Source organism: Anguilla anguilla, chromosome 4 (genome assembly GCF_013347855.1).
Source record: "Anguilla anguilla isolate fAngAng1 chromosome 4, fAngAng1.pri, whole genome shotgun sequence".
Classification (NCBI taxonomy): Eukaryota; Metazoa; Chordata; class Actinopteri; order Anguilliformes; family Anguillidae; genus Anguilla; species Anguilla anguilla.
The window spans coordinates 2,786,485-2,811,753 of NC_049204.1; the positions used below are offsets into that span (position 1 = coordinate 2,786,485).

The window sequence follows — 25,269 nt, forward strand, 5'->3', positions numbered from 1 at the left end:
ATGCACTGCTAGTGTGTGCTGCTAGCATGCGCTGCTAGTGTGCGCTGCTTGTGTAGCTAGCTGCTAGCTGTGAATCTGTGACTGAGTACTGCCGCCAGCTAGCGTGTGCTGCTGCCAGCTAGCGTGCGCTGCTAGCGTGCGCTGCTTGTGTAGCTAGCTGCTAGCTGTGAATCTGTGACTCTGAGTACTGCCACCAGCTAGCGTATGCTGCTAGTGTGTGCTGCTACCGTGCGCTGCTAGTGTGCGCTGCTTGTGTAGCTAGCTGCTAGCTGTGAATCTGTGACTCTGAGTACTGCCGCCGGCTAGCCTTGCATTGCTTGTGCCGCTAGCTGCTAGTTGGCAAATTAAAACCAGCTCAGCTAGCAACAGTTGCTCCTGTCTTGAATCTGCTTACTCTTTAAGGGTCTGCTCATTCTGCCCATTTTGACACTCACTAGCCACAGTAAAAAGTTCAGGATGTTTTTTTCAACTTGGGCAGAAGGGCAGCCTACCGTTGCAGTATGGCAGCGACTTTTCCACAGGGGTTGGATAATCTGCCGTCGTCGAGTCGTAGATAATTGTGGCACCCGGGTTAATTTTGCCATCGTGGTGTGGAGTGGGATATTCACTGGTGTGAATGCAGATTAAAGCGAGAGTCTTTTTGCGATCTGTCCATCTGTCTGTCTGTGTTCAAAGACAAAATCTTAGTTTCTGGAAATGTCTAATGATCTTTTTTTTTTTGTTTGTTTGTTCTCTGGATTTTTAATTTTTCTCCTCGGTGCCGCAGTGCCTGTAACGCTCCCCCGAACGACAGCTCCGCCGCCGACCACAACGAAACCGAACCGGACGAGCACAACATCCAAAACTACGAGAACACCACCCTGTTCTACGTCTCCTCTTTCCAGTACCTGATCGTCGCCGTCGTCTTCTCCAAGGGAAAGCCCTTCCGACAGCCCAGCTACAAGAACTGTAAGAGGTGGCCAGGCTGTCTGCACGGGGGGGGCGGTTATGGGATGTGGGGTGGGACTGGGCCTTTTGGGTTGTGATCTAGCTCAGCGCTACTGAACTCCAGGTCCTGGGGGGCCTAGTATCTGCAGGCATTTGCTCCGACCATGCGCTACACCACCAGATTTCACTAATTGTTTTACCTCCTTGCTTCAGGAAGGTAAGCTCAGGACCAGGAGTTGAGTAGCGCTGTCGAGTGGTTGCTGACCCAGCTTGCGTAGAGTGTTACAGTTTGTAGTTCTAAAAACAGGAAGTGAGTTTGCATTTTTGAGCCGTGGGTTCCCCTCGGCAGATCTCCAGTGCTTTTTATCCCCGTGGGCTTTTTAGTTTATGCAGAAAACAAGGGCTGTACTCAACATTAGCCTAAGAGAGTTTCACATTTTGTTCTAATTCTGTGAATTTTGATGCTGTTACGTGCTTTGAAAAAGCGAGTTGCTAACAAGTTGCTATATTGAAACTACAACAGACGGTCTCATTCTGCCAACGACACACCACCTCCACTCAAGTGTCACACCAGCCCATTACATCACATCACTGGCATTTAGCGGTCTTACACAACTTTTTACATGGCGTTTACATTGCATCCATTTATACAGCTGGATATGTACTGGAGCAATGCAGGTTAAGTACGTTGCTCAAGGGTACAACGGCAGTGTCCTACCCTGGATTCGAACCTGTGACCTTTAGGTTACTAGACCAGTTCCTTAACCATTACACCACACTAGCCCGCTCTGCGTGACAGCCGTTGTTGCACATGAGAGTGTGTGACCGCAGTGTTTGCGTTCGTCTCTTTGCAGGGCCGTTCGTCCTGTCGACGCTCGCTCTCTACGTCTTCCTCCTCTTCATCCTGTTTAACCCCGTCGCTGGCATCGATAACTTCCTGGAGGTGAGTCCGCAGCTATCACCAGAAAGAAAATAAATAAAAGAAGCTCCGTGTTTCTGGTGAATATTTTTCATAATTCTCTTAACCCGTCATACGTGAACTGTTAAGGTGTACCAGCTAGGTATGTAAGGAAATGGCAGTTGGTTGTTTTTCAGCATCTTGCTTTGTAAATGGAATGTAAAACATGCACTTGTGTTCATGTGAAATGCCTGCAAATTTTATCTTATATATAACTGCAGTGATAACTTGAAGTTACCAAAGCTAATCATTTAAATGTACTGGTACATCAGTTGTATACCTTAATGGCATCTATAGGGTTATATTCTGTCTGAGGCCAGTACAGGGCGTTTGATTGGAGGGATATGAAATGACTGTTGATAAGTTTATTTTTTTGTGGTTGACTGTGAAAAAGATGCATTTGTGTTCAGGGGAGATGAGTAGAAGTTACATATTTTACAAAAATGTGGACCCTTATTATTTCTGTGTCCCTTTTGTCACTCAGAAATGTCTTCAAATAAAAATAATTTTCCTGGAATTTTCCTTTTTACTGCTCGGTAACGCAGTGTTAGGCTTAAGCCATGTGATTTTTAAAAAAATAATTAAATTGGTTTGAAGAATTGAGGTTTTAAGACACAGTGAGAGCTGGCTGAGAACTGCTAGTGTGTGTGTAGATGCCAAAAAATGGGCATGGGAGTTTTTTTATTTCAATTTTTTCCCCCACAGTGCAGTGCACATTGACAAAAATAGAGGTGTGTGTATTTGGGAGTGTCTGGCTCACTTACACTGTTTACAGCATTTTACACGCAGTCCGTTTATTTTGCTGGATATTTACGGAAACATTTCAGGTCAGGTGCGATTGCAGTGCCCCCCACCTGGGAATCGAACCTGCAACCTTCGAGCCTAATTGTGCACTGTGATGGTTTTTTCCCCCCCCAGATTGTGTGCGTTCCTATGGAATGGCGCCTCAGAATGCTGCTGGTCGTCGTAGGTAACGCAGTGGTTTCTGTCCTCGTGGAGGTAAGCCACTCCCGCCCACATCCGCGCGTTCCCACAGAGTGTTTCCCCTAAGGCGACATGCCTACATTACCCATAACCCTCTGCCTCAGCTCAAAGACGACTGTTCCTCAGGGGTTTTTTTGTGTGCAGGTGCTTTTGAAGTGGTGTGTTGTGAAAGGTGTGTTGCCATAGTGACAGCAGCGTGTTTATTTTGGCGTTCGAGGCGGTCGGTAGGGACACCGTTGTTGGAGAAATTTCGGAAACTTGTGAGCAGTGAGCAGGCACTGCGGCCCTCCAGGACCAGAGGTTGAGACCGCCTTTTCTGCGAGCCTGCCCCTGCCCCTGCTCCTGCTCGGCGTCCAGACGCTGTGCCTTCCTTATCAGCTCCCTGATGGAATGCCGTCCAGCTCACGGGACCCAAAGTTCCGGGGATGGAACACTTCCTCCTGCGGGCAATTTAGGAATTTTGCAATCCGTACCAAACCATTTTTTGTACGGATTGTAAAATGCGCAAATCTTGCTGAAGCGATTACTGAATGGCTCTCGTTGCCTTGGTGATTTGTCAATCATGCAAATGAAATTTGGCTTTCTCTGGCGCGCCCGTCACTCGCTGGCGATTGATTTCTGGTGAGTGCCGCCGCCGCGGAGCTTGGGAACCCAGAGATTCCGGCGAGCTCTCGCCGAGCTTTTCCCTGTGATTGGCTGTTTCGCCCTCAGCTCCTCCAGCTGTCTGACAACGCCTAGGGTCCTCATCACAGGGAGTAAAGTCTTAAGTTGCCCTGTATGAGAATGGTGTGACAAAATGAGCTATGTGAAAGGTGACTTTAGGGATCGAGAGCAGCGACTCCTCGAACCTCGAGCCGGGGGGGGGGCTGGACTCTGTAGGTCGGTTTGTGTTCCAGTCAATCTCGGGGGGGGAAAGAACGCACACCGAAATTATTCCACAATTTTTGCGCTTAAGCAGACTTTTTAACGCAGCGCTGGTTTGGAGCGTTGCCGTTTATTTGGTCTCTGAACTCTTCATTTTCCAAAAATGAATTTGCTGTCAGCTGACCAGGTGTCAGAACATGAAATTTTCTTTTTTTTGTGATCGTTGGAACTGAAATCAGCATACACACACACGTAGCAGAGGGGTGGGTCCCCAGGCCTGAGTTTGGGAGTTCCTTAGCTCGAGCGCTGTTTGTGAGTGATTGACAGGTGTCAATCATCAGTAGCGGACATGCCGTGCTCCTCCCCTCCTTGTAGAGCCTGTAGGGCGGATCTGCTAGGAGAACGCAGCCAAAGCAGCCAAAGCAGTGAAGTGCGTCTGCTTTGAGCGTCCCCTGCTCCGGCTGCGCTGAGTAGTGCTGAGTCAGCAGTGTCACCTGCCACCTGCTCCTGATCTGATCGTGAATCCACGGAAATCTGCTGCAATGATGGGTGTTAACAGCGCACACACGTCTATATTCTGTCTATTCTGAATGAGCCAATAACCAATAATGATCACCTTTGTTCTTCTTTTTGTTTGTTCCCATAACCCCACTCCCCCCCCCACCCCAAGTACTCTTGTTCATCACTAACCCTCACCAAAAAAACAAAAAAGATGGATTTTTTTTTTAAATAAATAAAAAATAGACTTTTTTTGGTTTGAATAAGTGTTGAACCTAAGAGGAAAAAAAAAAAACAAACAAAAAAAGTAAATGAATCAAAGCGTGTGCAAGCGCTATCTCCTTTAATTCTTTCCTGCTCACTGCAATATTCCGTAGACCTTCATCCTTGACATCGTCTTATGGAGTCTTGTGTTCAGCCGTGACAAGCAGGGGGCATTCGGGGTCTCTTCCACCCAGCAGACGCCTCAGGTTCGAAATCTGCCAGTACACGCGCTCACGCGCTGCACCTCCCTGCGCCTCCTCCTCCCTCTTCCTCCTCCTCCTCCCTCCTCCTCCTCGCCTCACCTCACCTCACCTCACCTCCCTCCCCGCCTCTAACCTCTGACCTTGCATGCGCAACCGTGATTGGCTGTGATCTCCTCTATCCGCTCCCCTCCCTGTGGGGCATGCGGCCAACCCTCACCGCCCCCCCCCCCCCCCCCACTGGCCCCACCCCCCCTCACCCCCTCCCCCCCCCCCCCCGCCGCATCTTGATACCTGTAATGCCTGTGGTACGTGATAGCTCACCTGCGGTCGCTGCTGCATGCGCCTCAGGCTCCTCCCCTTTACCTGTGCGCATGTAGGTGGGGGAGTGGCCTGGCTCAGGTATGTATGCTTAGCGTTGTTAAGCTCCTCCCCTACAGGGGGCGTGTTTTACATCAGGGTCAAAGGTCAAATTTAGGTCTGCACCATCTGTCATAAGTGCTTTAACTAAACATAAAATGGATTGTTTTTTTTCTTAAACCCTTGTGAAGGATATTGTTGCCACTAACTGCATATTTCACTTGTTTTGGGTGGTTTTTTTTAAACATATATATATAAACTTTCAGTAGTGTATAGTTTAAAGTTTGCTTATAGTGAAAGCATCTAACCTCAGAATATAGCAGTGTGCTTCTTGCTTGGCATGAGAAATACAGCTCGTTTCATGGCAACTGAAGTCATTATTATGTTGAATACTTGTGTCGTTAATTATGGCTTAGCAAGTAACCCGCCTTAGCAACGCAGCACAACCCTGAAAATAAAACTGATATTTATGTCATGCATGTCTCAGTACAGACCTTTCTGTGATTTTGGCAGCCTTGATCAAATGAAATAAAAATGTGATATGGAATAATGTGTGAGCGGTCGGAGGAATTAAGAGATGGAGGGGGAGTGTGGGAGAAGCTAACGAAAGCTCTCGTTTGTGTCCTGTTTGTGTTGTGTCTGTGTTGCTTCTGTTCTGTTTGTGTTTGTGTTGTTTGTTTTTGTTTGTGTCCTGTTTGTGTTGTGTCTGTGTTGCTTCTGTTCTGTTTGTGTTTGTGTTGTTTGTGTTTTTGTTTCTGTCGTGTTGTGGTTGTGTTTGTGTTGTTTGTGTCGTGTTGTTTGTGTTGTTTTGGCGGTTGCGTCGTGTTATGTTGTGTTTGTGTTGGTGTTCGTGTCGTGTTATTTCGTGTTTGTGTCGTGTTGTTTGTGTCGTTTTGGTGTTTGTGTTTTGTGTCGTGTTGTGTTTGTGTCCTGTTTGTGTCGTGTTGTTTGTGTGGTTTTGGTGTTTGTGTTGTGTTGTTTGTGTCCTGTTTGCGTCGTGTTGTTTGTGTGGTTTTGGTGTTTGTGTTTTGTGTCGTGTTGTGTTTGTGTCGTGTTGTTTGTGTGGTTTTGGTGTTTGTGTTTTGTGTCGTGTTGTGTTTGTGTTGTTTGTGTCGTTTTGGCGGTTGCTTTGTCCCGCAGGCCGGGGCGGACCGCTGTGCTGCCGGCTCCCCGTCCCAGTGGTGCTGCCGGAGGTCCCGGGTCCCCAAAGCCCGCTACATGCACCTGGCCCAGGAGCTGCGGGTCGACCCCGACTGGCCCCCAAAACCCAAAACCACCACCGAGGCCAAGGCCCCGCCCCGCCCCGAAAACGGAGCCTACCCAATCACGGCCACCTCCTAGCACCCCCCCGCCCCCCCCCCCTCCCCCAAAACCCCTTCTCTCCCTCCTCTCCTGCAGTTTGGACTGAGATGACCAAGGAAAAGAAAAGGGTGAAACGATTACTTCGGCAGAGAGGCTTTGGACTGGAAGATCATGTCACAGTAAACGAACAAAAAGATCAAAACAAAAGAAAAAGGTTGTATTGTCGACAACAGGAAAGTGCCGTATTTGCTAACGTCGGAAAAACGTTAGCGTGGTGGTTCCACTGGTGGGACGTCCCACGTCTTGGCTGCTCAAGTCAACCTTTTCGTTGCTGCTGTTAATCCTCTCACTGTTTAGCCGCGAGGGTGCTGGGCCCTTCGGGGCGGGGGCTGTTGGACCCCTCCCTCGATGGTCTGACGGCCCGTTTGTTACGCATCCGATTGCTGAAATGCAACTGAAAATTTTTAATGTCGGACAAAAAAAAAAAAAAAGTTAAAGGCTGTGTCGATTTTAACGGAGATGATTCTGTAATTCACGTGGCGCTGACTCCGAGGGTCACATGACCAGTACCTCCTGACACGCGCACGCCACCTTTCGGGAGGCGGCTCGGAAAAGCTTTAGAACGGGAAAACGGAGGCGGGAAGCCGTTGCCGTGCGGAGAGCCTGCCCGGCAACGGCCCGCAGCGCTACGGAGCGTCACGCCAACCGCTGTGTTCCCGTGGCGACGCAGGAGCGCTGTCTGAGAACGGCACTCGAACTGGGCTAGCGAGCGCCTGCGCCGCGTTTGCCCCGGGCCTCTGAGTTGCCGGTGGCCATCTTTGTCCTGAACCTCCGACCAGCGTACATGATGTCACGCAGGCTCAGGGGTCACGTGACCTTCGCAGCTGGTTTTTATACATATACATGTAAAATCTCTCTCTCTCTCTTTTTTTCTTTTTCTTTCTTTTCTTCCCGTGGAAGAACACCTGAGGTATAGCAATCGTACAGAAAGGCCTGGCGTGGCAGCGCTTCCCAGTGGGGGGAGGGGGGGGGGGGGGGGGGGGGGGCGGGGTTTCATGGTTCGAACAGACAGCCAGCCGCTGCTTCTAGGGGCGGGGCCAGGCGCTGACGGACAGCTGAAGCGGAGTCGCCGCAGGAAGTCGTCGGGCGTTGGACCGTGTGACCGCAGGGCGATGAGGAGCGGTCGCTCTGCAGTCTGAAGGGCTAAACACACACACGCGTCTCTCACACGCGGAGCTGGATCTCCTTCGCCATCACGCACTGAAGCGCAGCGCTGGGCGCTCCAAATGGCTGTCCCCTCTGTGGCGTACAGCACTGGAAAACCCCGCCTCTCTCCCTCTCTCCCTCCCTCCCTCCATCCCTCCCTCCCTCAAATGGACAGCCGCCTCCCTCCCTCCTACTTTCCCTTTGCTGGAAAACCCCACCTCCCTCCCTCCATCCCTCCCTCCCTCAAATGGACAGCCGCCTCCCTCCCTCCTACTTTCCCTTCACTGGAAAACCCTGCCCCCCTCCCTCCCTCAACTGGACAGCCGCCTCCCTCCCTCCTACTTTCCCTTTGCTGGAAAACCCCGCCTCCCTCCCTCCATCCCTCCCTCCCTCAACTGGACAGCCGCCTCCCTCCCTCCTACTTTCCCTTTGCTGGAAAACCCCGCCTCCCTCCCTCTATCCCTCCCTCCCTCAAATGGACAGCCGCCTCCCTCCCTCCTACTTTCCCTTCACTGGAAAACCCCGCCTCCCTCCCTCTATCCCTCCCTCCCTCAACTGGACAGCCGCCTCCCTCCCTCCTACTTTCCCTTTGCTGGAAAACCCCGCCTCCCTCCCTCTATCCCTCCCTCCCTCAACTGGACAGCCGCCTCCCTCCCTCCTACCTTCCCTTCACTGGACACCCGCTGCCCTCCCTCCCTCCCTCCGCTGGACAACCGCTGCCCTCCCTCCCTCCCTCCCTCCGACCCTCAACTGGACAGCGACACGAGTCCATTCCTACATATCATGTGACCTTGCTTTGTGTCGATCAAATGCTCGTCATACTGTGCTATGAAATGTATTTATCAATTGTATGTTCAATAGATTCAGATTTAAACTCTATAATTCATAATTCAGTAATTCAATTTATGTGTGTGTGTGCATCATGTGTATGTATACATGCATAGATTCATTCAGTTGAACCTCTGAGATTCGAACCACAGTTGCAATCTGATGAAGAATATGAGCGTTGTACAAAAAAGCAGCTAAAATTTATATTGAATAATGAGACAAAGCGACTAGTGTATGTACTGTCGCTATATCACTGTGTGGGTTTGATGTGACAGTCAGCTCGGGAGGTGGGGGGGTGGGGGGGGGGGGGCGGGTTATGGTAGAGGGGAGGTTGGTGTTCTCATGCAATTCCAATTCCCACGTGTTTGATTACTGAATTGTAAAGCGATTCATTTCAACTAAGGAATATAGCCACAAATTGAGAGTGGCCTATTATTTTTAAATAAGTAAAGTAGGCTGTTGTCAGTGCATGATTCCAAACACTGGATTAAAATTCTTAAAAGTGTAGTTTGATTTTCACATCATACGGTGACAGACGTTTCTTTCAGTTCTTAATGGACTTTCATGATACATTTGTGTCTCCATTGTGTGTGTGTAAGGTATTGCCAGAGCACAGAAAGCAAACATTGACTTTCTTGGAAAAAATATGCCTACTGCTACAATTCTGGGTAGCTTTTCACAAACTGTTATTTGCTGAAACATGTCAACCATTTCATTTTCTCAGTATATAGTTATGTACAAGTTATCCAAGTGCACTGGAGCAGAAATCTACTGTTAAAACTTGAATTCAGTGCAATCGTTATAACATCCTAATAATCAAACGTTTATAAAAAACAAAAGTCCAAACCTCAGCTCTGTGGGTCTTTTGCTCCGTTTGTTCAGAGATTTCACTAAGAGAGCATTTCTGAAGTCTTCGACTGTAATTTCACAAGACGATACGGCAGTAAAGCTTTACAAAAGGACAGCAAATGGCAGACATCGTTCACAAAACAATCTTCCGTTACCGAGCAATACTGAGACAGTGGAAGGTATTATTAGGGAAAAAAATCGGTGTACCCTCACGTTGTCTGTCTGTATTAAACTTGTCTGCTGATTTTTGAACACTGGCGTGACCCCCAAACCCTACTGTGTTTGGGCTAACCTTGTGTGTGCGCGTTTGTGTACACCCAGTCGCTCTGTTTGTCAAAGTCCTGCGGTGCCTTGCCGAGACGCGTTTGAAATGACCCGTACGGCTGAAAGCCTTTTCGAACGACCGAGTGCACTCAGTGTGCATTTCCTCCTAAAGAAATGAGCTGCGATCTGCACCACAGCACAGTGGCCCGTTCTGTTAAGTTATTTTGTCGAATGAAAATGTACAGTAATCGTCTTCAGAAACCAGCGCTTTAATCTTTTTTTTTGATCCCCTGGTTTCATCCTCCCCCTTGGAAAAACACTGCATAGGATATTTGTAAAGATACTTCATAAATTTCATAGTTATGGACCTTTTTCAAATGTTGCTCGGAAAACTAGTGTGGGGTTTTTTCCCCTCTAACAGTTGGAGGAGAAATGGAGAATTTGATTGAATAAAAAAAAATATTTCCAAAAATAATTATTTCCCATCAGCCCAGTATCTTTTAATAAACCTTGCACTTCCATGTCATGACAGAATATTTTGGTATTATAATGCCAATTGTATTTGAATTTGGGTTCCGCTCTTTATGTTTGAGATGTGTGTTCTAGCCATGTGTTAGCTTTAAAAATACGAACATTGCATTGTTAAATAAATGCGTGTGATATTGCCATTTGTTTTTCTTATGTTTTGGTTAGGGCAGTAGGTTTTCTTTTGGTACTCTTTGGTTGTAGGATGTTATCACGATCGAACATCTGTTCATGTTTGTAATTTTATCGTTCAAATCAGTGTGTTATTTCTTCAAACGTTATGCAGCACAAGGGTAGAGGGATATATGTTTGTCTGTATCCTGATTTATTTTTTTATAAAAGGTGTTGTGGGGCATTTAGGGTCATTTCTGCAGAAGAAGGCTAAGGGTGAAACAGTCACTGAAACTCTTCCAATCAGGACACTGCTGTGCTGATTACTAAATCTTTGTTGGCCTGTATTTAATGCATTGCTACACCGTGACATATTCAGGATTAAATCAACTGTAATAGAGTATTTGTAAATCTAATGGAGTGCACGGGGTCCTAACTGGACTCGTATAAACTCTGTTCAGAGTTGAATTGACACTGAAGATATTCTGAAACATACGTTGCTGTTTTCAGTATGTAATTCAGGGCCACGCTACCCAGAGTGACGATAGTGTTTCCGGGCTTAACCACGTGATTGAACAAATTGATGGCTGTTTAATAGTTCTGGGAATGTTGTAATTAGCCGCCATTTTACTAGTTCTAGGAATGTTGAAGCACCTACTTTTCCTAGTTTTGGGAATGTTGGTGCCACTACTTCTCCTAGTTCTGGGAATATTGGTTGTAATTAGTTGCTGCTTTTCCCTATTTCTGGGAATCCTACTTTCCCTTGTGACTAATGAGCTGAGACTGGATTTTTTTTCTCTCATCCGTGGCCTGTGATTGGGTAGCTGTTGTCCTTGTGTCATCATTTTTTGTGTATGATGGAAGGGATAGATTGTTCAATACAAACTCCGCACAACTTGTGCTTAGAAACTCCCAAATGTAGACATGACTGACTATGGAATAGAATATGAAATCGCATGCTCTTCTGCAACGGCTTTTGCACAACTGAAAACAAGGAAAGGATGCTTCCGGGTTTGGGGGGGGGGGGGGGGAGGAGGAGGAGGAGGTATGTCGGAGTAGTCTGCGGATTTTTTTGTGTGTGTGTGTGTGTTTGTTCATTTTAATCATGTTCTGAGATTTCACACTGGGATTTATTGCGGGCCATGTAATGCTGGGATGAAGTACGCGTTCACTGTTTTATCCTTTAAGCCAGGGGTCCTCAATCCCATCCAGGAAGGGCCGCTGCGGGTGCAGGCTTTTTGTTCCAACCAAGCAGTGATGATTCTACAACACACCTGATCCTACTAATCAAGGTCCTTAGCAAAAGACTCTGGTGGTTGATTGTTAGAGCGAGGTGTGTTATTGCCTGGTTGGAATGAAAGCCTGCACCCACACCGGCCCTTTTTGGATAAGATTGAGGACCCCTGCTTTACGGGGTCACTTACTGAGAGAGGACGACTGGGCGCATGCCGCACCTTCCTCTGTTTTAACCGAGAGAACCATGGCCCGCGCAAGTCCAAGAAATGAGTAAATGACTTAGCTAAGGCTATGGCTATGCTAATAATTGTTTTTGGTGCAGACGAATACATCCCCTCCAGATTATTAACCCAATGTTTACTGAAAGGTACAGCGCACGAAACTGTTTCGTATCCCTCAAGACGTCTCTCCGTCTCGTATCGGTTTGTTGATTTAGGAGCATTTAACGAAACCGAAGTACGGAGGCTGCTGTAAAACAGCCCGGCGATGGGTCTCTGACTTCCACTGGTCTTTATTTCCTCAGGGAAATGTTTGTATCTGCAAAAAATAAAATAAAATGAAATAGAATAAAGTAAAAACAAACTTTAAAAAAACGAGTGTCATTTCTTTTGGTAAACATTTTTTTTTTCTGTGAGTGGATTGTTGTAAAGATTGATGCGCTAAAATGCTAAATTTACTAAATTTGCTTTTTTTTCCCTCTTTCACCCGAGCTTTTGGAACGTGATCACTTTCGCAGAAGAATGTATGTAACTTGCAGATTTTTCTACTTGTAATTTATTTTTTATTTATTTTATTTGTATTTCTTTTCTGAGAACTTGTATTTCTAATTTCGCTTGATTTTTCCCCCCCTTCTTTTGAATAAATGTTATTTAAGAAAAAAAAACATGCTTTTGGATTTATTTAAATTAGCATCATGGATTAAAAATGGGTATGAATTGAATTCTTTTGAACATTTTTGTTTCGATTTGTGATTTATTTATTTGTTTTTTGCAGGCTTTTGTTTTTGTGGATGTCTATGGTAAATGGCAAGGAGGTTTATCTGTCTGCTTATCAGCACAACGTGTAATAACGTGCTGTTCCACTGGAACATTCTCAAAGGCAGTTATCCCAAAATCTTCATACTCCGCAGCGTGCATGCAGGCCAATAACTAAATAAAACCTCTGTCCCACAGTTAGCCTTGTCATCTTTGTCTTGTTTTCTAGGCCTGAAATTGTTTTTTTGCAATTGCGTTTCCATCCACTTTCCACGCTAATTGGATCCTGCTCCAAGTACCTGGCTAACTGCCACCTTGAGGCTATTTCGCTAGTCACAACCCACGAACAGTCCTTGTATTTTTCGTTTTAGCATCACCTAAGCCTACAGATGCTTTTTAACAATCATTTTAATTTCCACCATGTATTCGTTTATCTAATTTACCTTTGACATTTTGACACATTCCATATATATATAACATCCATCCATCCATCCATTATCTATACCCGCTTATCCTGAGCAGGGTCATGGGGGGGTGCTGGAGCCTATCCCAGCATGCATTGGGCGATAGGCAGGAATGCACCCTGGACAGGCCGCCAATCTATTTCAGGGCACACACACCATTCATGCACACACTAGTACCTATGGGCAATTTAGAGTCTCCAGTTAGCCTACCTGCATGTGTTTGGACTCTGGGAGAAAACTGGAGTACCCAGAGGAAACCCACGCGGACACGGGGAGAACATGCAAACTCCACACCTTCTTGTTTTGAGACGACAGTGCTACCCACTGCACCACCTTGCCACCCTAAATATAACATATATATGATATATACATTTATTGGCCTTCTAGTGCCAATACATGTCGGTTGGTCATTATATTGCTGATAGCCTGTAGTGCGCACTCTGCTTCTTCACGCTGATTTTAAGGTTAACTTTCAGCATTTACCACCCCCTGCTCAGTCATACCAAGTTAACACTACTCACTGAATGCATGCTGCAGTGAGTTAAAAAAAGAGTGCCTGAACAGACCTGTTTCCAAAAATTTGGAGCATTTTGAAATCAAAGATGACACAATAATGATTTCAATCCAGAAAATATTTAATCGACGTTTTATTGCTATAACTGCTACAACATACAGTTTCACAATTCAGACATTGGGCAGATGCTTTTTGCCAAAGTGATAGGCTAGTTTGCGCGCTTCGACATTTGCACAATACAAGGAGAGAAAGTCCCCCCCTCGTTTTTATTTGAAAATAGAAACATTCGTTGACGTGTAGTCTGAGAAGATGACATTCCAGACGTTTGCGGCCAAAAGTCAGTTAATCTGCCTCCCGGACTAATTTGGGATGCTCGCTCCACTATCGGGGACGAGGGAGGAGAAGAACCGGGGAGTTTGTTGGGGCGGAATATGATCTACCCGTCCAACCCTGGAGCTGTCAAATAAAAATCCTCACCAATAGATGGCAGTACATCTCCGTGATACAACGAAGCCACTTTTCTGTTCTGTTGTAATTCAAATTCAGTCGGTAAATTTACTCATTCGTTACACCAATCTACATGAACATACACATATAGGAAGTATACAAGCATGGAATTAAATCTTCCACATTTCATATTCACTATAATAATAATAATAATAATAATAGCAGCAGTAGTAGTAGTAGTACTAGTAGTAGTAGTAATAATAATAATAATGTAGTAGCAGTAGTTGTAGTTCTCCGTTCTCTGCAGAGCAATGACTCTTGGGTACAAGCCTTAGCTATTATATTCAGACCGCATACTAGTAACGTGCATATACGATTTGTCAATGCGTGTCTATATGTCTTCCACTGTATTGATAATGTTTGCACGGACATGTGCATTCTGATATTTATACCTGACAAACCGCGTGAAGTTCCGCAAATGCTCCTATGTTTGTTGAAAACTATAGAAGATGGCTACGTGGGAAATCCATTACTTGTCCAGGTTTCCAGCTTTTGGTATTTTTTTTCAAACTAGCAGCTGCACAGTGTGTGCTTTTTTTAAAATGGACCCAAAAGGAGAATTTAGTGTTTTTTTTTTTTCCATATTTGACCATATTTAAGAGACCAACCACACAACGTTCAGCAAACGTTGACTTCAAGGTGCTTTCAAAATGCGCTTTTGGCTGAAAATGCAGTGTTATACATTCTATACGTACGCTGCCTCCTGGTATGAACTCAATGACTATAATGCATCTACGATACGCAGTCCGCTATGTGGGGTCAATGACCGGAGAATATCTGTGCCTTTTGAGACCGCCCTTCACTGAATGGGATGTTCGTAAAGGGCTCGTTCATTGGCTGTAGTCGCGGTAGTACATCACGTAGTGTGTATACATGTATTCACCTTTCACTCAGAGGTATTAAAATGAGTATGTTGACTTTCTGAACTGTCACTCGCCACCTGTATTTTTAGTTAACTCCCCTCGGGCGTGTACTCGTCAACGCCAACGCTCACCACACGACGCAGGAAACGTTTACACACAACCAACGACCCACACGTGAACTTCAGACCTCTTTGCCCTCAACAGTCGCTAGCTAAGCTAAGTTAGCTTCACACTAGGTCACAGAAAAAGGTGGAAAGACAGCTCATTAACGTCAGCTAGACAACAAACAAGACTGACCTGTGATCACCATCACCACGAAAATACCACTAGCTAGCTAGCTGACTGTATTTTTACAGACAGTTCCTTCCAAATATCAGGTAAGGCCAATGTATGCTTTTATTATTTCAAATATTAGCTATATTGTATTGAGTGATTTGCTAGATGGTTAGCTAGCTAGTAATATTACTAAATTGCAAGCTGACACAATGTAAACTCAGTTTCTGCATGTTTGAACGATGGCTAACGTTGGTTGCAGCTAATCTTGGCAGCAGGTTTCTACTACTAGATTCATTCAATAGTTTTTATTGAGATGGATGTGCCCTGTGCTCGCTTAATGTTAAGTTACAATTTCCGTGTCACAGTAAACGAAACAGACAAATACGTATCATTTCAACAAGTGGCTATGTATGACTCTTGAGTGATGATGGTAGGCTAACATCTTAAAGTCGGCAAACTGGCTAAATAAAATGGTTAAAATAGCTAGCGACTGTCAAATTATTACATTTTCAGAAGCAAATAAATGACGCAGTCTTGATAACTTAAGGTACATGTTGAGCCAAACGTCAGGTACATGACCAGATAGCATTATTAGTCAGCTGCTAGGTAATTGGAAAATTACAAAAAGTAACCTTATCTGAGGACATAAAGTATATTTATGTCCAGTCTCGAAGGAACTTCCTTTTCAGATTAATAGAACTGTATTACTTAAGTAACGTAACGTTATCTGTTATTGTTTTTTCCTAGTTGAAGCATTGTAAACCACCAGTCAGTTATTCAGTATAGTCAGCTAATTTGTGTAGCATTATGACCCTGGCTTTGTTAACTGATTTTGGTATATATAGCTAAATTAACGGGTTTCCGGATTCCCGCCTTTTTTTTTAATTTTGCGCGGCGGGTCCTTTTAATGAAACACCCATCTGACTTCAGATTAAAAGCGAAAAAAGAATCAGTCAAGCGAGAAATGTCTAAACTCCTGTATGTTTCTGTTGCCAGCTAACCTATTTTGGTTAATTGCATGGGTATTTTGATGTTGCTTAGTAGCCGTGAGCTACGCAGTAACTTTAGACCACATGCAGTGCTGTTGACCTGAAACCTGAACGCCATCCAGAATGTGTAATTCTGTGTGAGAGGTGTCATCGACCCTGGTAGTGTGACATTAAATCTCCTAGCTAGCTGGATTAACACATTTATGAATCACTGTGCTATTGGCTGCGTGCGTTTTAATCGGCCAAATTCATTTCGAAAATTTCTCTTATGAAACAAAAGACCAGAAAAGGTTTTCATTTGTAGCTAGGCTACCTGACACATTTAAAACTTTAATGACCATGCATTGACCGAGTAGCCTACCCAGGAATAGCCATACCTGGTAGCCTATTATGTGCATGTAGGCTATTGTAGAAGGATTATTTCCGTGTACACGTGTAAATCATGCAGACATACACGGAAATGTCATGGTGTATTTAGGCTTTAATGATGTTGCACATACGTTCGCTGGTATATGGCATTGGTGTTCACATATCTCAAATGGATGCTCTTAGCCTATGGTCTCTCAGTGCAAATCGCTCCGCATAAGAGCGTGTGGTAAATTAATGTAATGTGATGTGTGGGCCCCTGGGAATTAAAAGGTGGATCTTAGAGGAAGAATCTCGCCAGAATGTCTAATTGCTTATAATTTATCTTCCAGTGGTTATACAGAAGTCCTTGGCAACACTGTAGCAATTGCTTTGAAAGAGTAGCATATGTCAGCTGCTTTTAAAGACTCACAATAACTACAAAATAAAAAGCCTTTTCATATTGAATAATATTCTATGCCTTTCAGAATTTGGACATTAGAATCGACATTTAGCCGTAGCTGTTTTCATTTAACTGCTTTTTGCTTCATATAGGGCTAAGCAACCTATTTAAGTCAGCCTTTCTACGTTTGAAATTTCAACACCGAGTGATTAATTTATGACGGTAACTAACGTCAGAAAATAATTCTGGATCATTTGAGCGATGAAGGTGGCTTTACGCGTTCATGTTTCAGATGTAGGCGTTGTGTCTAAATGGACCGATGTGAATCATAATAATGCACATTTGTTTTCTCTACGAAGCTATTTGAGAGGAGACACAGGAATTGCGGCACGTGCCAGTGACCGCCAATAACCCGGGGCAGCGGTGGAGTCACGCCAGCCGCGCATCGATCGCGATGAGGAGATGGGCATAGCGGTCAGGCGATGGGACGGTCGACGTCGTTTTTGCGTTTCGTGGGGCAATTGGCTGATGAAGAGATCTTGCTATGGTGATCTCGCTTTGGGGAACACGTCGAGTGTCGCCTCTAGATACTGTCGTATTTATGCGAGACTTGTGGTTTTGCGTCTCGTTTCATCACATCGTTCAACAGCATGGTTAAGGGTTAAAATCGTAGGTCAAGTGCGTCTTTTTCGGGCTTGACTTTCACGCGCATGACGTGCTGTGCATTTCAGTGCGTCGTGCAAAAGGTACCATAAACGGATACCTGCAAAACCTATACCTGATGTAGGAACCTCAGTCCTCCTCCTCTATCCATCCGCGCTCAGAAGTAGCTTGAGCATGCGGAGTGGCTTGCTGTATTACACCAAAACCACACATCGCATTAAACAATTGCCTCCTGAAAACGCATTATCAGCTGCTCTGGTGGTTCTCAACAGAAAGTAGTTTCACGAGGATGCCGAAGACAATCAACGCTTTGGTAGCCTATACCTTGTCCTTGTAACTTAACCAATTTTGGTTTAGGTGTCATCCAGTAGAAATGTATGGAATACGATATTGTCCAAATAAATAGTACATACAAAGGTGTGAATGTCAATTGCATCATTTATAAGATTACATACACCCGCATTCATGTAGCCCATAATACTTAAGTTATAGAATGTCATAAATAGCCTGACTTCCATAATCATGCATGGCGAGCAACGTAATTCCATACAAAACAGCGGCCGTATACGAAATAACCTCCTTTAGATATACACGTTTTGCACATAATTCTCAACTCAAATCAACAACAGAAAACCAAACGTTGATAATCGGTTTTGTTTTCTTTTTTCCCCAAACGATTTTAAAGTAGAGAAGCCCTATTTATATGACAACTGACGAAATTAATCCAAAGGCTTCAGATGGTCTCTGTCGGATGCCCCTTTGGGAAAAGTAAATCGTCAAAAATGATTGTGAAACGGACTGCCATTTGCCTTATCTGTTGTACAATGTGGTGGTGCGGTTGAAAGTGTGTTAAAAGGCAATTGCTTCTGTAATTCCACCGGGTCGTCTAATAAACGGCATGCAACGATGGTTTGCAGCGGCCTGGCTTATGTTTGCTGGCAGATACCGAGATATAGGACGCCCGTCCATGTTTTTATGTGTTACAAGAATTACCTTTGGAACAGATCTGATCGCCGTCAGCACAATACTTGTGGCCATTTTGTTGATGGCGGTGACCCTGTCATTTAAATTCTGGAGGATTCGGACGTTAAAACCCCATTCAGCCCTGGGTATCGACTTTGCTTATTTTTAAAAAATGCGTGATAGTTTCCATACAACACCTCACGTTACCTTCCTGTAATTGGAGCCCAGTTTTTTTTTACTGTCCAGCTCAGCTGGGTAATTTGAGAGGAAATTATGGGAATTTCCGGGTGCTGTTTGTCGGGGTTTTCGTCAGACTTTCCGACAGTTGTAAGACAGATTTGTATAGGCTCGAGGGCGGGGGGAGGAGGGTGTCCCCTGATTTATAGTTTCCTGTTTGTAGTGCAGGTGCGGTTGTAATTTTCACATATATTATTAGTGATTTAAATGGCTACAGTGAACGGACTGCTCCGTCAGAGTATTTCAGCTGTTTTTTAACGACGGTGTAGCCTAATGAAATGAGACGTCGCTTCCTTTCTTATCGTCCAGCTCGTGATCTTTTTGAAACCGTGCCTTGTCTTTTCGAACGTCCGAATTTCAAGACTCCATTTAATAGGCTACTACATTACCGTTAAGACACCCGCAAAAATGAAAATACTGTCCTCCTTGTGCAAGCGAGTCATCCGTGGGTCAGGCGACCGAAGAATAGTCATGATTGAGGAACAAAAAATATTCCTGTCATAAGCGTGAAGGAACTATACCGTCCACAAACGACTCAAACATTTGAACTGTGCAAACAGAAAGCGTTTAAAGGTAAAGTTGTTTACCCAACAGAACAACAGGGTTGGGTGCAGCCGTCTTTTTAAAAAATTCCAATTAGTCTTCCCTCCCCAGTATGGAATGTGCGATGGTAATTGTAAACTGTCCCAATTCTGAAGACTCCTGCTTGTAATCAGTCTGAACCGGAATGACTGAATATCTGCAAATGGACCTGTATATGAACATTCCTTAAACATTCCATTATTTTATCATTCTGTTGACCTACATTTGGAAGACATTTTAGTCTTGTGCTGTACAGCACCTTGAACTTGGGGACAGTTCTTCATATACTATTAATAACAGGCTAAGAAGTAATGATGCACCTTATTAAAAAAAAAAAAAAAAAGACATGCCTAAAATGTCCAGTGAAGAGAACCTTTGTACGCACGGGTCGGCAGGAACTGGACCTGTAATTTGTCCCTTTGCCCAGCCTTGCCTTGCGTTCTGAGATGGCTGTAAAGCCAGCGAATGGATCTGCTGTTTGTGCCGATCGCCGGCCTGATGTGGAGAACAGCAGCCTGGCTTTGTCCTGTAGTAACCCCTGGATCTCCGCATCGGCTGTTGTGCTGACGTGGGCTCGCTCGCGCGCGCGCGTGTGTGTGTGTGTGTGTGTGCGCGATTAAGCAAATGCTTGAGCATCCTCTTGGGGGACGGAGAAAAGAGCTATTCCATCCAGTGGAGATCCCGCCCCTCTGCTCCTTTCCAATTGGCTCAGGGGCATCACCATATACGGGGGTAGAGCTCTGTGGTGTGAGGAGTGTCGACCAATGAGGGCAGCCCCTGGGCAGGCTACATCATTGGAATCCTGAAGGGGGGAAGTGTTGAAGGAATGGGAAAGATGGGGGGGAGGGGGCGGGGAGGCTGGGCTACAGAGGAGGGGGGGGGGGGGGGGGGGTGGGGCGGGGAGAGTCTGGGCTTTGAAAATGAATGATGCTGCATACACAATTGTGGAGAGAAGTGAAGCCGGACAGACCAGCGTCAGAAAGCAGCGCACACTGACCAAAGCCAGGGGTTTGAGAACGAGTGAACCAGTACACCAACAAGAGGAACGTGAGAGAGAGAGAGAGAGAGAGAGAACGAGTGAACCAGTACACCAACAAGAGGAACGTGAGAGAGAGAGAGAGAGAGAGAGAACGAGTGAACCACTACACCAACAAGAGGAACGAGAGAGAGAGAGAGAGAACGAGTGAACCAGTACACCAACAAGAGGAACGTGAGAGAGAGAGAGAGAGAGAGAACGAGTGAACCACTACACCAACAAGAGGAACGAGAGAGAGAGAGAGAGAGAGAGAGAACGAGTGAACCACTACACCAACAAGAGGAACGAGAGAGAGAGAACGAGTGAACAGCTACACAAGCAAGAGGAAGGAGAGAGAGAACGAGTGAACCGCTACACAAGCAAAAGGAACGAGAGAGAGAGAGATAGAACGAGAGAATTCAGGAGACCCCAGTAAAGCCCTGCTTCAAAGATGCAGTGTAAGTCTGTGCGTTCACTCGTCTTAGTATATGACCGTGCGGGGGGGGGGGGGGGGGGGGGGGGCGTTGCTGCCCTCCTCACGTTGCTGTTGGTTTGTGCTTTAATCAGGGGAAACAGGGAGGCTGTGAATCTGCTGGACGGGCGTGCTCGTGTGCGAACGACGCGGCGGAGGCCGGCGTCTGGGGGACGCGGCGTACCGTTAGCGCTGAGAGGTGCGTCGCTGCCTGCCACGGGGAGCCGGCTCCCAGCATCCTCTGCTTCAGCCTCTCAGGCTGGTGCCGTGGCTAGCATCGGGGCTAACGCTTCACCCTGGTGGCGGAGGGGGGAGGGGGGTGGTGGTGGGGGGGTGTCTGGTGATTTTTGGGCGAGCCGCTTGTTTACAGACGCGTGTCGTGTAGCCGCGCCTGTCCGGCTGGGCAGTCGGAGGAAGGGAGAGGAGGATGAGGAAGAGGAGGAAGAGGGAAGGCACAGGGCTAACTGCATTACCGTGTCCCTTGCCAGGCTGTCATTATGAGTGACTGGCCCGTTAGCTTTGGCCAGCTGGTGGAATCAGTGGCTTTTAAAAAATAAAGCAATTTGGCTCTGGTGGGGGGGGGGGGACGTCACATGACAAGGGTGAGGTGGCCATCCGGTAAAGAAAGAGCGTGTGTGTGTGTGTGTGTGTGTGTGGGTGAGTGTATGTGTGTGTGTGTGTGTTTTTGCGCATGTGTTTGTGTGTGTGTGGTTGGGTGAGGGAGTGTGTGTGTTTGTTTGTGTGTGTGTGAGAGAGAGAGACAGAGAGAGGGAGAGTATTGGGGTGTGGCTCAGAGTTGGGGGGGGAGGGGGGGGAAGCAGTTGTTGCTCATTCAGCCCTCCAGGTTTTTGATGGCTGCTGAACTGCTGGCTCAGTCCGCTGACGCACGCGGGGGAGCAGCGTCTGATGCAGCCGCTGCTGGGTACAGGATGAGCCTCCTGACTGACACGCAGCAGCCTCGTGTGTCAGACGCTGAGCTGACGCCCGTGATGTAATCCTGGGAGTCGTGAGTGAGCCGCTGAGCTTGTGTCTGCAATGTGATCTTGGGGATCGCGAGTGAGACACCTCCCGGTTGCCCGTGGCGATGCCGCTGGGGTGGACTGGTAAACTTCCTGGGGCTGAGTGCGTCCTGCGTCCGGTTGGGAATGTCCCTGGAAGGCCCCCCCCCCCAACAACCCACCCCCGAAATGATATCCCTCCACATAATGGACTGGTCCACATTGGATGAGTTCCGCTGTGGGTGATACCATTTGTGCTCAGAAACAGGGGAGGTGGGGAGGGGGTTAAATAGGGAACCAGGGCCAGTGAAGCTGTGATGGGAGAGGACTGTAACTGAGATTGTAACTGACGTTACTGACGTTACAATCTCAGTTACATCTCTGTGTTAAATATGACGGGTTCTCAAATATTAAGAGCTTCCCAGTAACTACTGTGCAAATAATCCGGGATTCATTAGTAGTATGAACACTGTACACAACCAGGCGATACGGCACTCGGAATAACAGCAGGGGGGAGGGGGGGGGGGTTGGGTGGACAATGGGGGGGAGAAGAGGCTGGAGCTGAGGTGTTTTGGAAAGGTCTGGAGAGCCCCCCCCCTGCCCTCGGGGATATTTTGGCCCAGGGTTTGTTAGGCGTGTCCCTCTGTTGCCATGAGACAGCTGCAGCGGTAATCCCTGTAGTTCCTGCCCAGCTCTCTGGCTCTGCACAAACACAGGATGGGGGGGGGGGAAGCCCCCCACCCCCAGCCCCAGCCCCAGCCCCACCCCCAGCCCCAGCCCCAGCCCCAGCCCCAGCCCCAGTCCCAGCCCCAGCATGCCCAAATGCTATCGCCCCCTGCCCTGCCTTGCCTGCCCCCCACCCCTGGCCCGCCCGTGCCACGGAATTCTGTCCGATTGGGAATGAAAGCCACAGACGGGCTGGCCCCGCCCATGTTTGACTGGCGCCGTGGTAACGGTGTGAAGGCAAAGGCCAAAAAATGTGCCCCGGGGCACCAGGATTTAGGACAGGGGTGCACAGCGAGGGCCCGACAGTTACTTCAGCCCAACCTGTGCTCTGTGATTTACTGTGCCTCCTGAACATCCATCAAGGTATTTTATTATTAGTAGTATTATTAGTATTATTAGTTTATCATTAGTATTGGTTTATTTGACACAGACGGTGCGCGTTAAGATCATCCCCGTAAATGTGCCGGAGTTGCGTGCCAGGACGGCTGGCTCTCAGCTGTGGTCCCTGGGCTGCGTGTTTTCGGCAGTGGGGGGGGACGCCCGCGAGGACGCGGGGTGCGTAGGCAAACTCCCCAGCGAGGCAACGGGGCTAGCCTCCGCCGCGCCGCCGCGCACCGCCCTGTTCTTTATTTATTCATTCATTTATTTATTTATTTTGTGTGAAGGTGTTGGCTGCGGCCAGTGGACTGTGAGAGTTACTCTACTGCAGGGTGTGAATGACCCGGCCGTGATGTGTGTGTGTGTGGCGGTGGTGTGTGTGTGTGTGCGGCGGTGGTGTGTGTGTGCTGCTGTTTACGCAACGAACCGCGCTAGTGCTTCAGGCGTGTAGCTGAGGCAGCGTCTGGGCGGGGCAGGGCAGGGCGGGGCGGGGCTGCCCAGCCCTGTTCCTGCAGATCTACCATCCTGTAGGTTTTCACTCCAACACTTACCAGAGCACACCTCCCTCAACAGCGAGAGAGCTCCTCATTACATTACATGACATTACAGGCATTTAGCCGACGCCCTTGACCAGAGCGACTTACGCAACTTTTACGTAGCATTTTACATTGTATCCATTTATACAGCTGGATATATACTGAAGCAGTGCAGGTTAAGTACCGAGCTCAAGGGTACAACGCCAGTGTCCCACCTGGGAATCGAACCTGTGACCGTCTCTGTCAAATAAGGTTACAAGACCAGCTCCTTACCCATTACACTACACTGCCACCCACTCCTCGTGCTGCTAATTAGTAGAGTAAGGTGTGCCATGGTAGGGTTGGGGTGAAAGCCTACAGGATGGCAGATCTCTAGCTGTTGAATGCTGTGTGCTTTGTTAGGGTTGGGGTGAAAGCCTACAGGTCTGTAGATCTCCAGAAACAGGGTTGGGCAAGTGGGGGGAATGGCAGCCATTTCAGAGTGGGGGGGGGCCTTCTGCACGCACACGGCCTGTGTGTGGAGGTGGGGGGGGGGGGGGGGGGGGGGGGGCTGTTTTACCGCGTCTTTTCCGAGGCCATTCAGATAGCGAGCGTGACTGGGGCGGTTGCTAAGGTGGGTCGACGGGCGGTTGCTAAGGTGGGTCAACGGGCGGTTGCTATGGTGGGTTTCAGCTCGTTTGTCGGTGTGCGGCGAAGTGTGAAGTGTGACATCGCGGCCCGTAGCGGGTCAAAGGTCGGCGCACCGCTTCACACCGACGTCAGAAAAACCCGGAGACTTCCAAACGCTGGAATTCAGCAGCACCCCTGTGAGCCTTTTGGCACCGGGGGCCAAAGCTAACCTCGTTAGCGTCCTCACCCCACTGTGCAAGCTGCCTTCACTTCAGTGGGAACCCAGCTCACCCAAACCGCTAGCTAAACTCGTTAGCGTCCTCACCCCACTGTGGAAGCTGCCTTCACTTCAGTGGGAGTCCAGCTCACCCAAACCGCTAGCTAACCTCGTTAGCGTCCTCACCCCACTGTGCAAGCTGCCTTCACTTCAGTGGGAACCCAGCTCACCCAAACCGCTAGCTAAACTCGTTAGCGTCCTCACCCCACTGTGGAAGCTGCCTTCACTTCAGTGGGAGTCCAGCTTACCCAAACCGCTAGCTAAACTCGTTAGCGTCCTCACCCCACTGTGGAAGCTGCCTTCACTTCAGTGGGAACCCAGCTCACCCAAACCGCTAGACTTTATTTTGAGCGTCCTGTGTCGATGTGAACCGGATATCGGTTCGGTGTCAATTTAAAGTAGCGACTCGTGTTGAGGGTCAGCGTACAGCACGTCTCCTTGACGATCGATAGACGGCTCTTAGTTTCGTCTCCAGACATTTTAACAATGTGACGTGAGGATGAAATGTGTGTGAAAATGACAGTATGTTGACAGTCGTGTCATATTTAATCGATCGTTGTTGTTGTTCACTTAGTAGTACTGGGAATGTCGTCAGACAGGCCGTAGCGTGCAGTAAATGGTAAGCTGACGTTCAGCTGAATATTTGAAGCTCGCTTGGTGTCTGCTCGTTTGTGTATCTCGACATGTGCGTTGAGTCTCAATAGAGAGTTGATTGACGAGTTCGCGGAGAATCACGTGGCGTGCAAATCGACTTTAAATCTGATGACACCCATCTGATATTCACGTTGATATCACGTTGACCGTCATTGGACACTCAGAAATATCATGTTGGCTCCAAAGGTTATGAAACATGCCGCTGGTGTTTTTGAGCCCACTGCCGCCAATGCTATTTCAGATGTACTTTATTTACTTTATTGGACCCCGTGGGGTAGTTTGTCCTCTGCATTTGACCCATCCTAGTTACTTAGGAGCAGTGGGCAGCCATCGTGCAGCGCCCAGGGACCAACTCCAGTTCTGAGGCCAGTGCCTTGGTCAAGGGCAACTGCAGGAGCACACCTAACATGCATGTCTTTGAGTGTGGGAGGAAACCGGAGTACCCGGA

The 25,269-nt window shown here is 47.4% G+C and overlaps 2 protein-coding genes across 8 annotated transcripts in view; both read left to right on the top strand.

Annotated features, from left to right (window-relative positions):
• atp13a3 (ATPase 13A3) overlaps nucleotides 1-6,848 on the top strand; it is a 43,366-nt gene extending 36,518 nt beyond the window's left edge. For 3 of the 4 annotated variants that reach the window (XM_035415613.1, XM_035415616.1, XM_035415614.1), the window contains 5 exons: nucleotides 767-948; nucleotides 1,782-1,870; nucleotides 2,804-2,884; nucleotides 4,609-4,701; nucleotides 6,196-6,848. In XM_035415613.1, coding sequence (XP_035271504.1) covers nucleotides 767-948; nucleotides 1,782-1,870; nucleotides 2,804-2,884; nucleotides 4,609-4,701; nucleotides 6,196-6,396 — 646 coding nt within the window. In that variant the 3' untranslated portion in view covers nucleotides 6,397-6,848. The remainder of the gene's footprint in view (nucleotides 1-766; nucleotides 949-1,781; nucleotides 1,871-2,803; nucleotides 2,885-4,608; nucleotides 4,702-6,195) is intronic. The other variant, XM_035415617.1, reaches the window with a different exon arrangement.
• A 7,899-nt stretch (nucleotides 6,849-14,747) lies between these two features.
• Nucleotides 14,748-25,269, top strand: part of acsbg2 (acyl-CoA synthetase bubblegum family member 2) — a 36,116-nt gene continuing 25,594 nt past the window's right edge. For 2 of the 4 annotated variants that reach the window (XM_035414059.1, XM_035414061.1), the window contains exon 1: nucleotides 20,049-20,629. In XM_035414059.1, coding sequence (XP_035269950.1) covers nucleotides 20,623-20,629 — 7 coding nt within the window. In that variant the 5' untranslated portion in view covers nucleotides 20,049-20,622. Of the gene's footprint in view, nucleotides 15,076-20,048; nucleotides 20,630-25,269 lie in introns of those variants that run through there. The other 2 variants (XM_035414060.1, XM_035414062.1) reach the window with 2 other exon arrangements.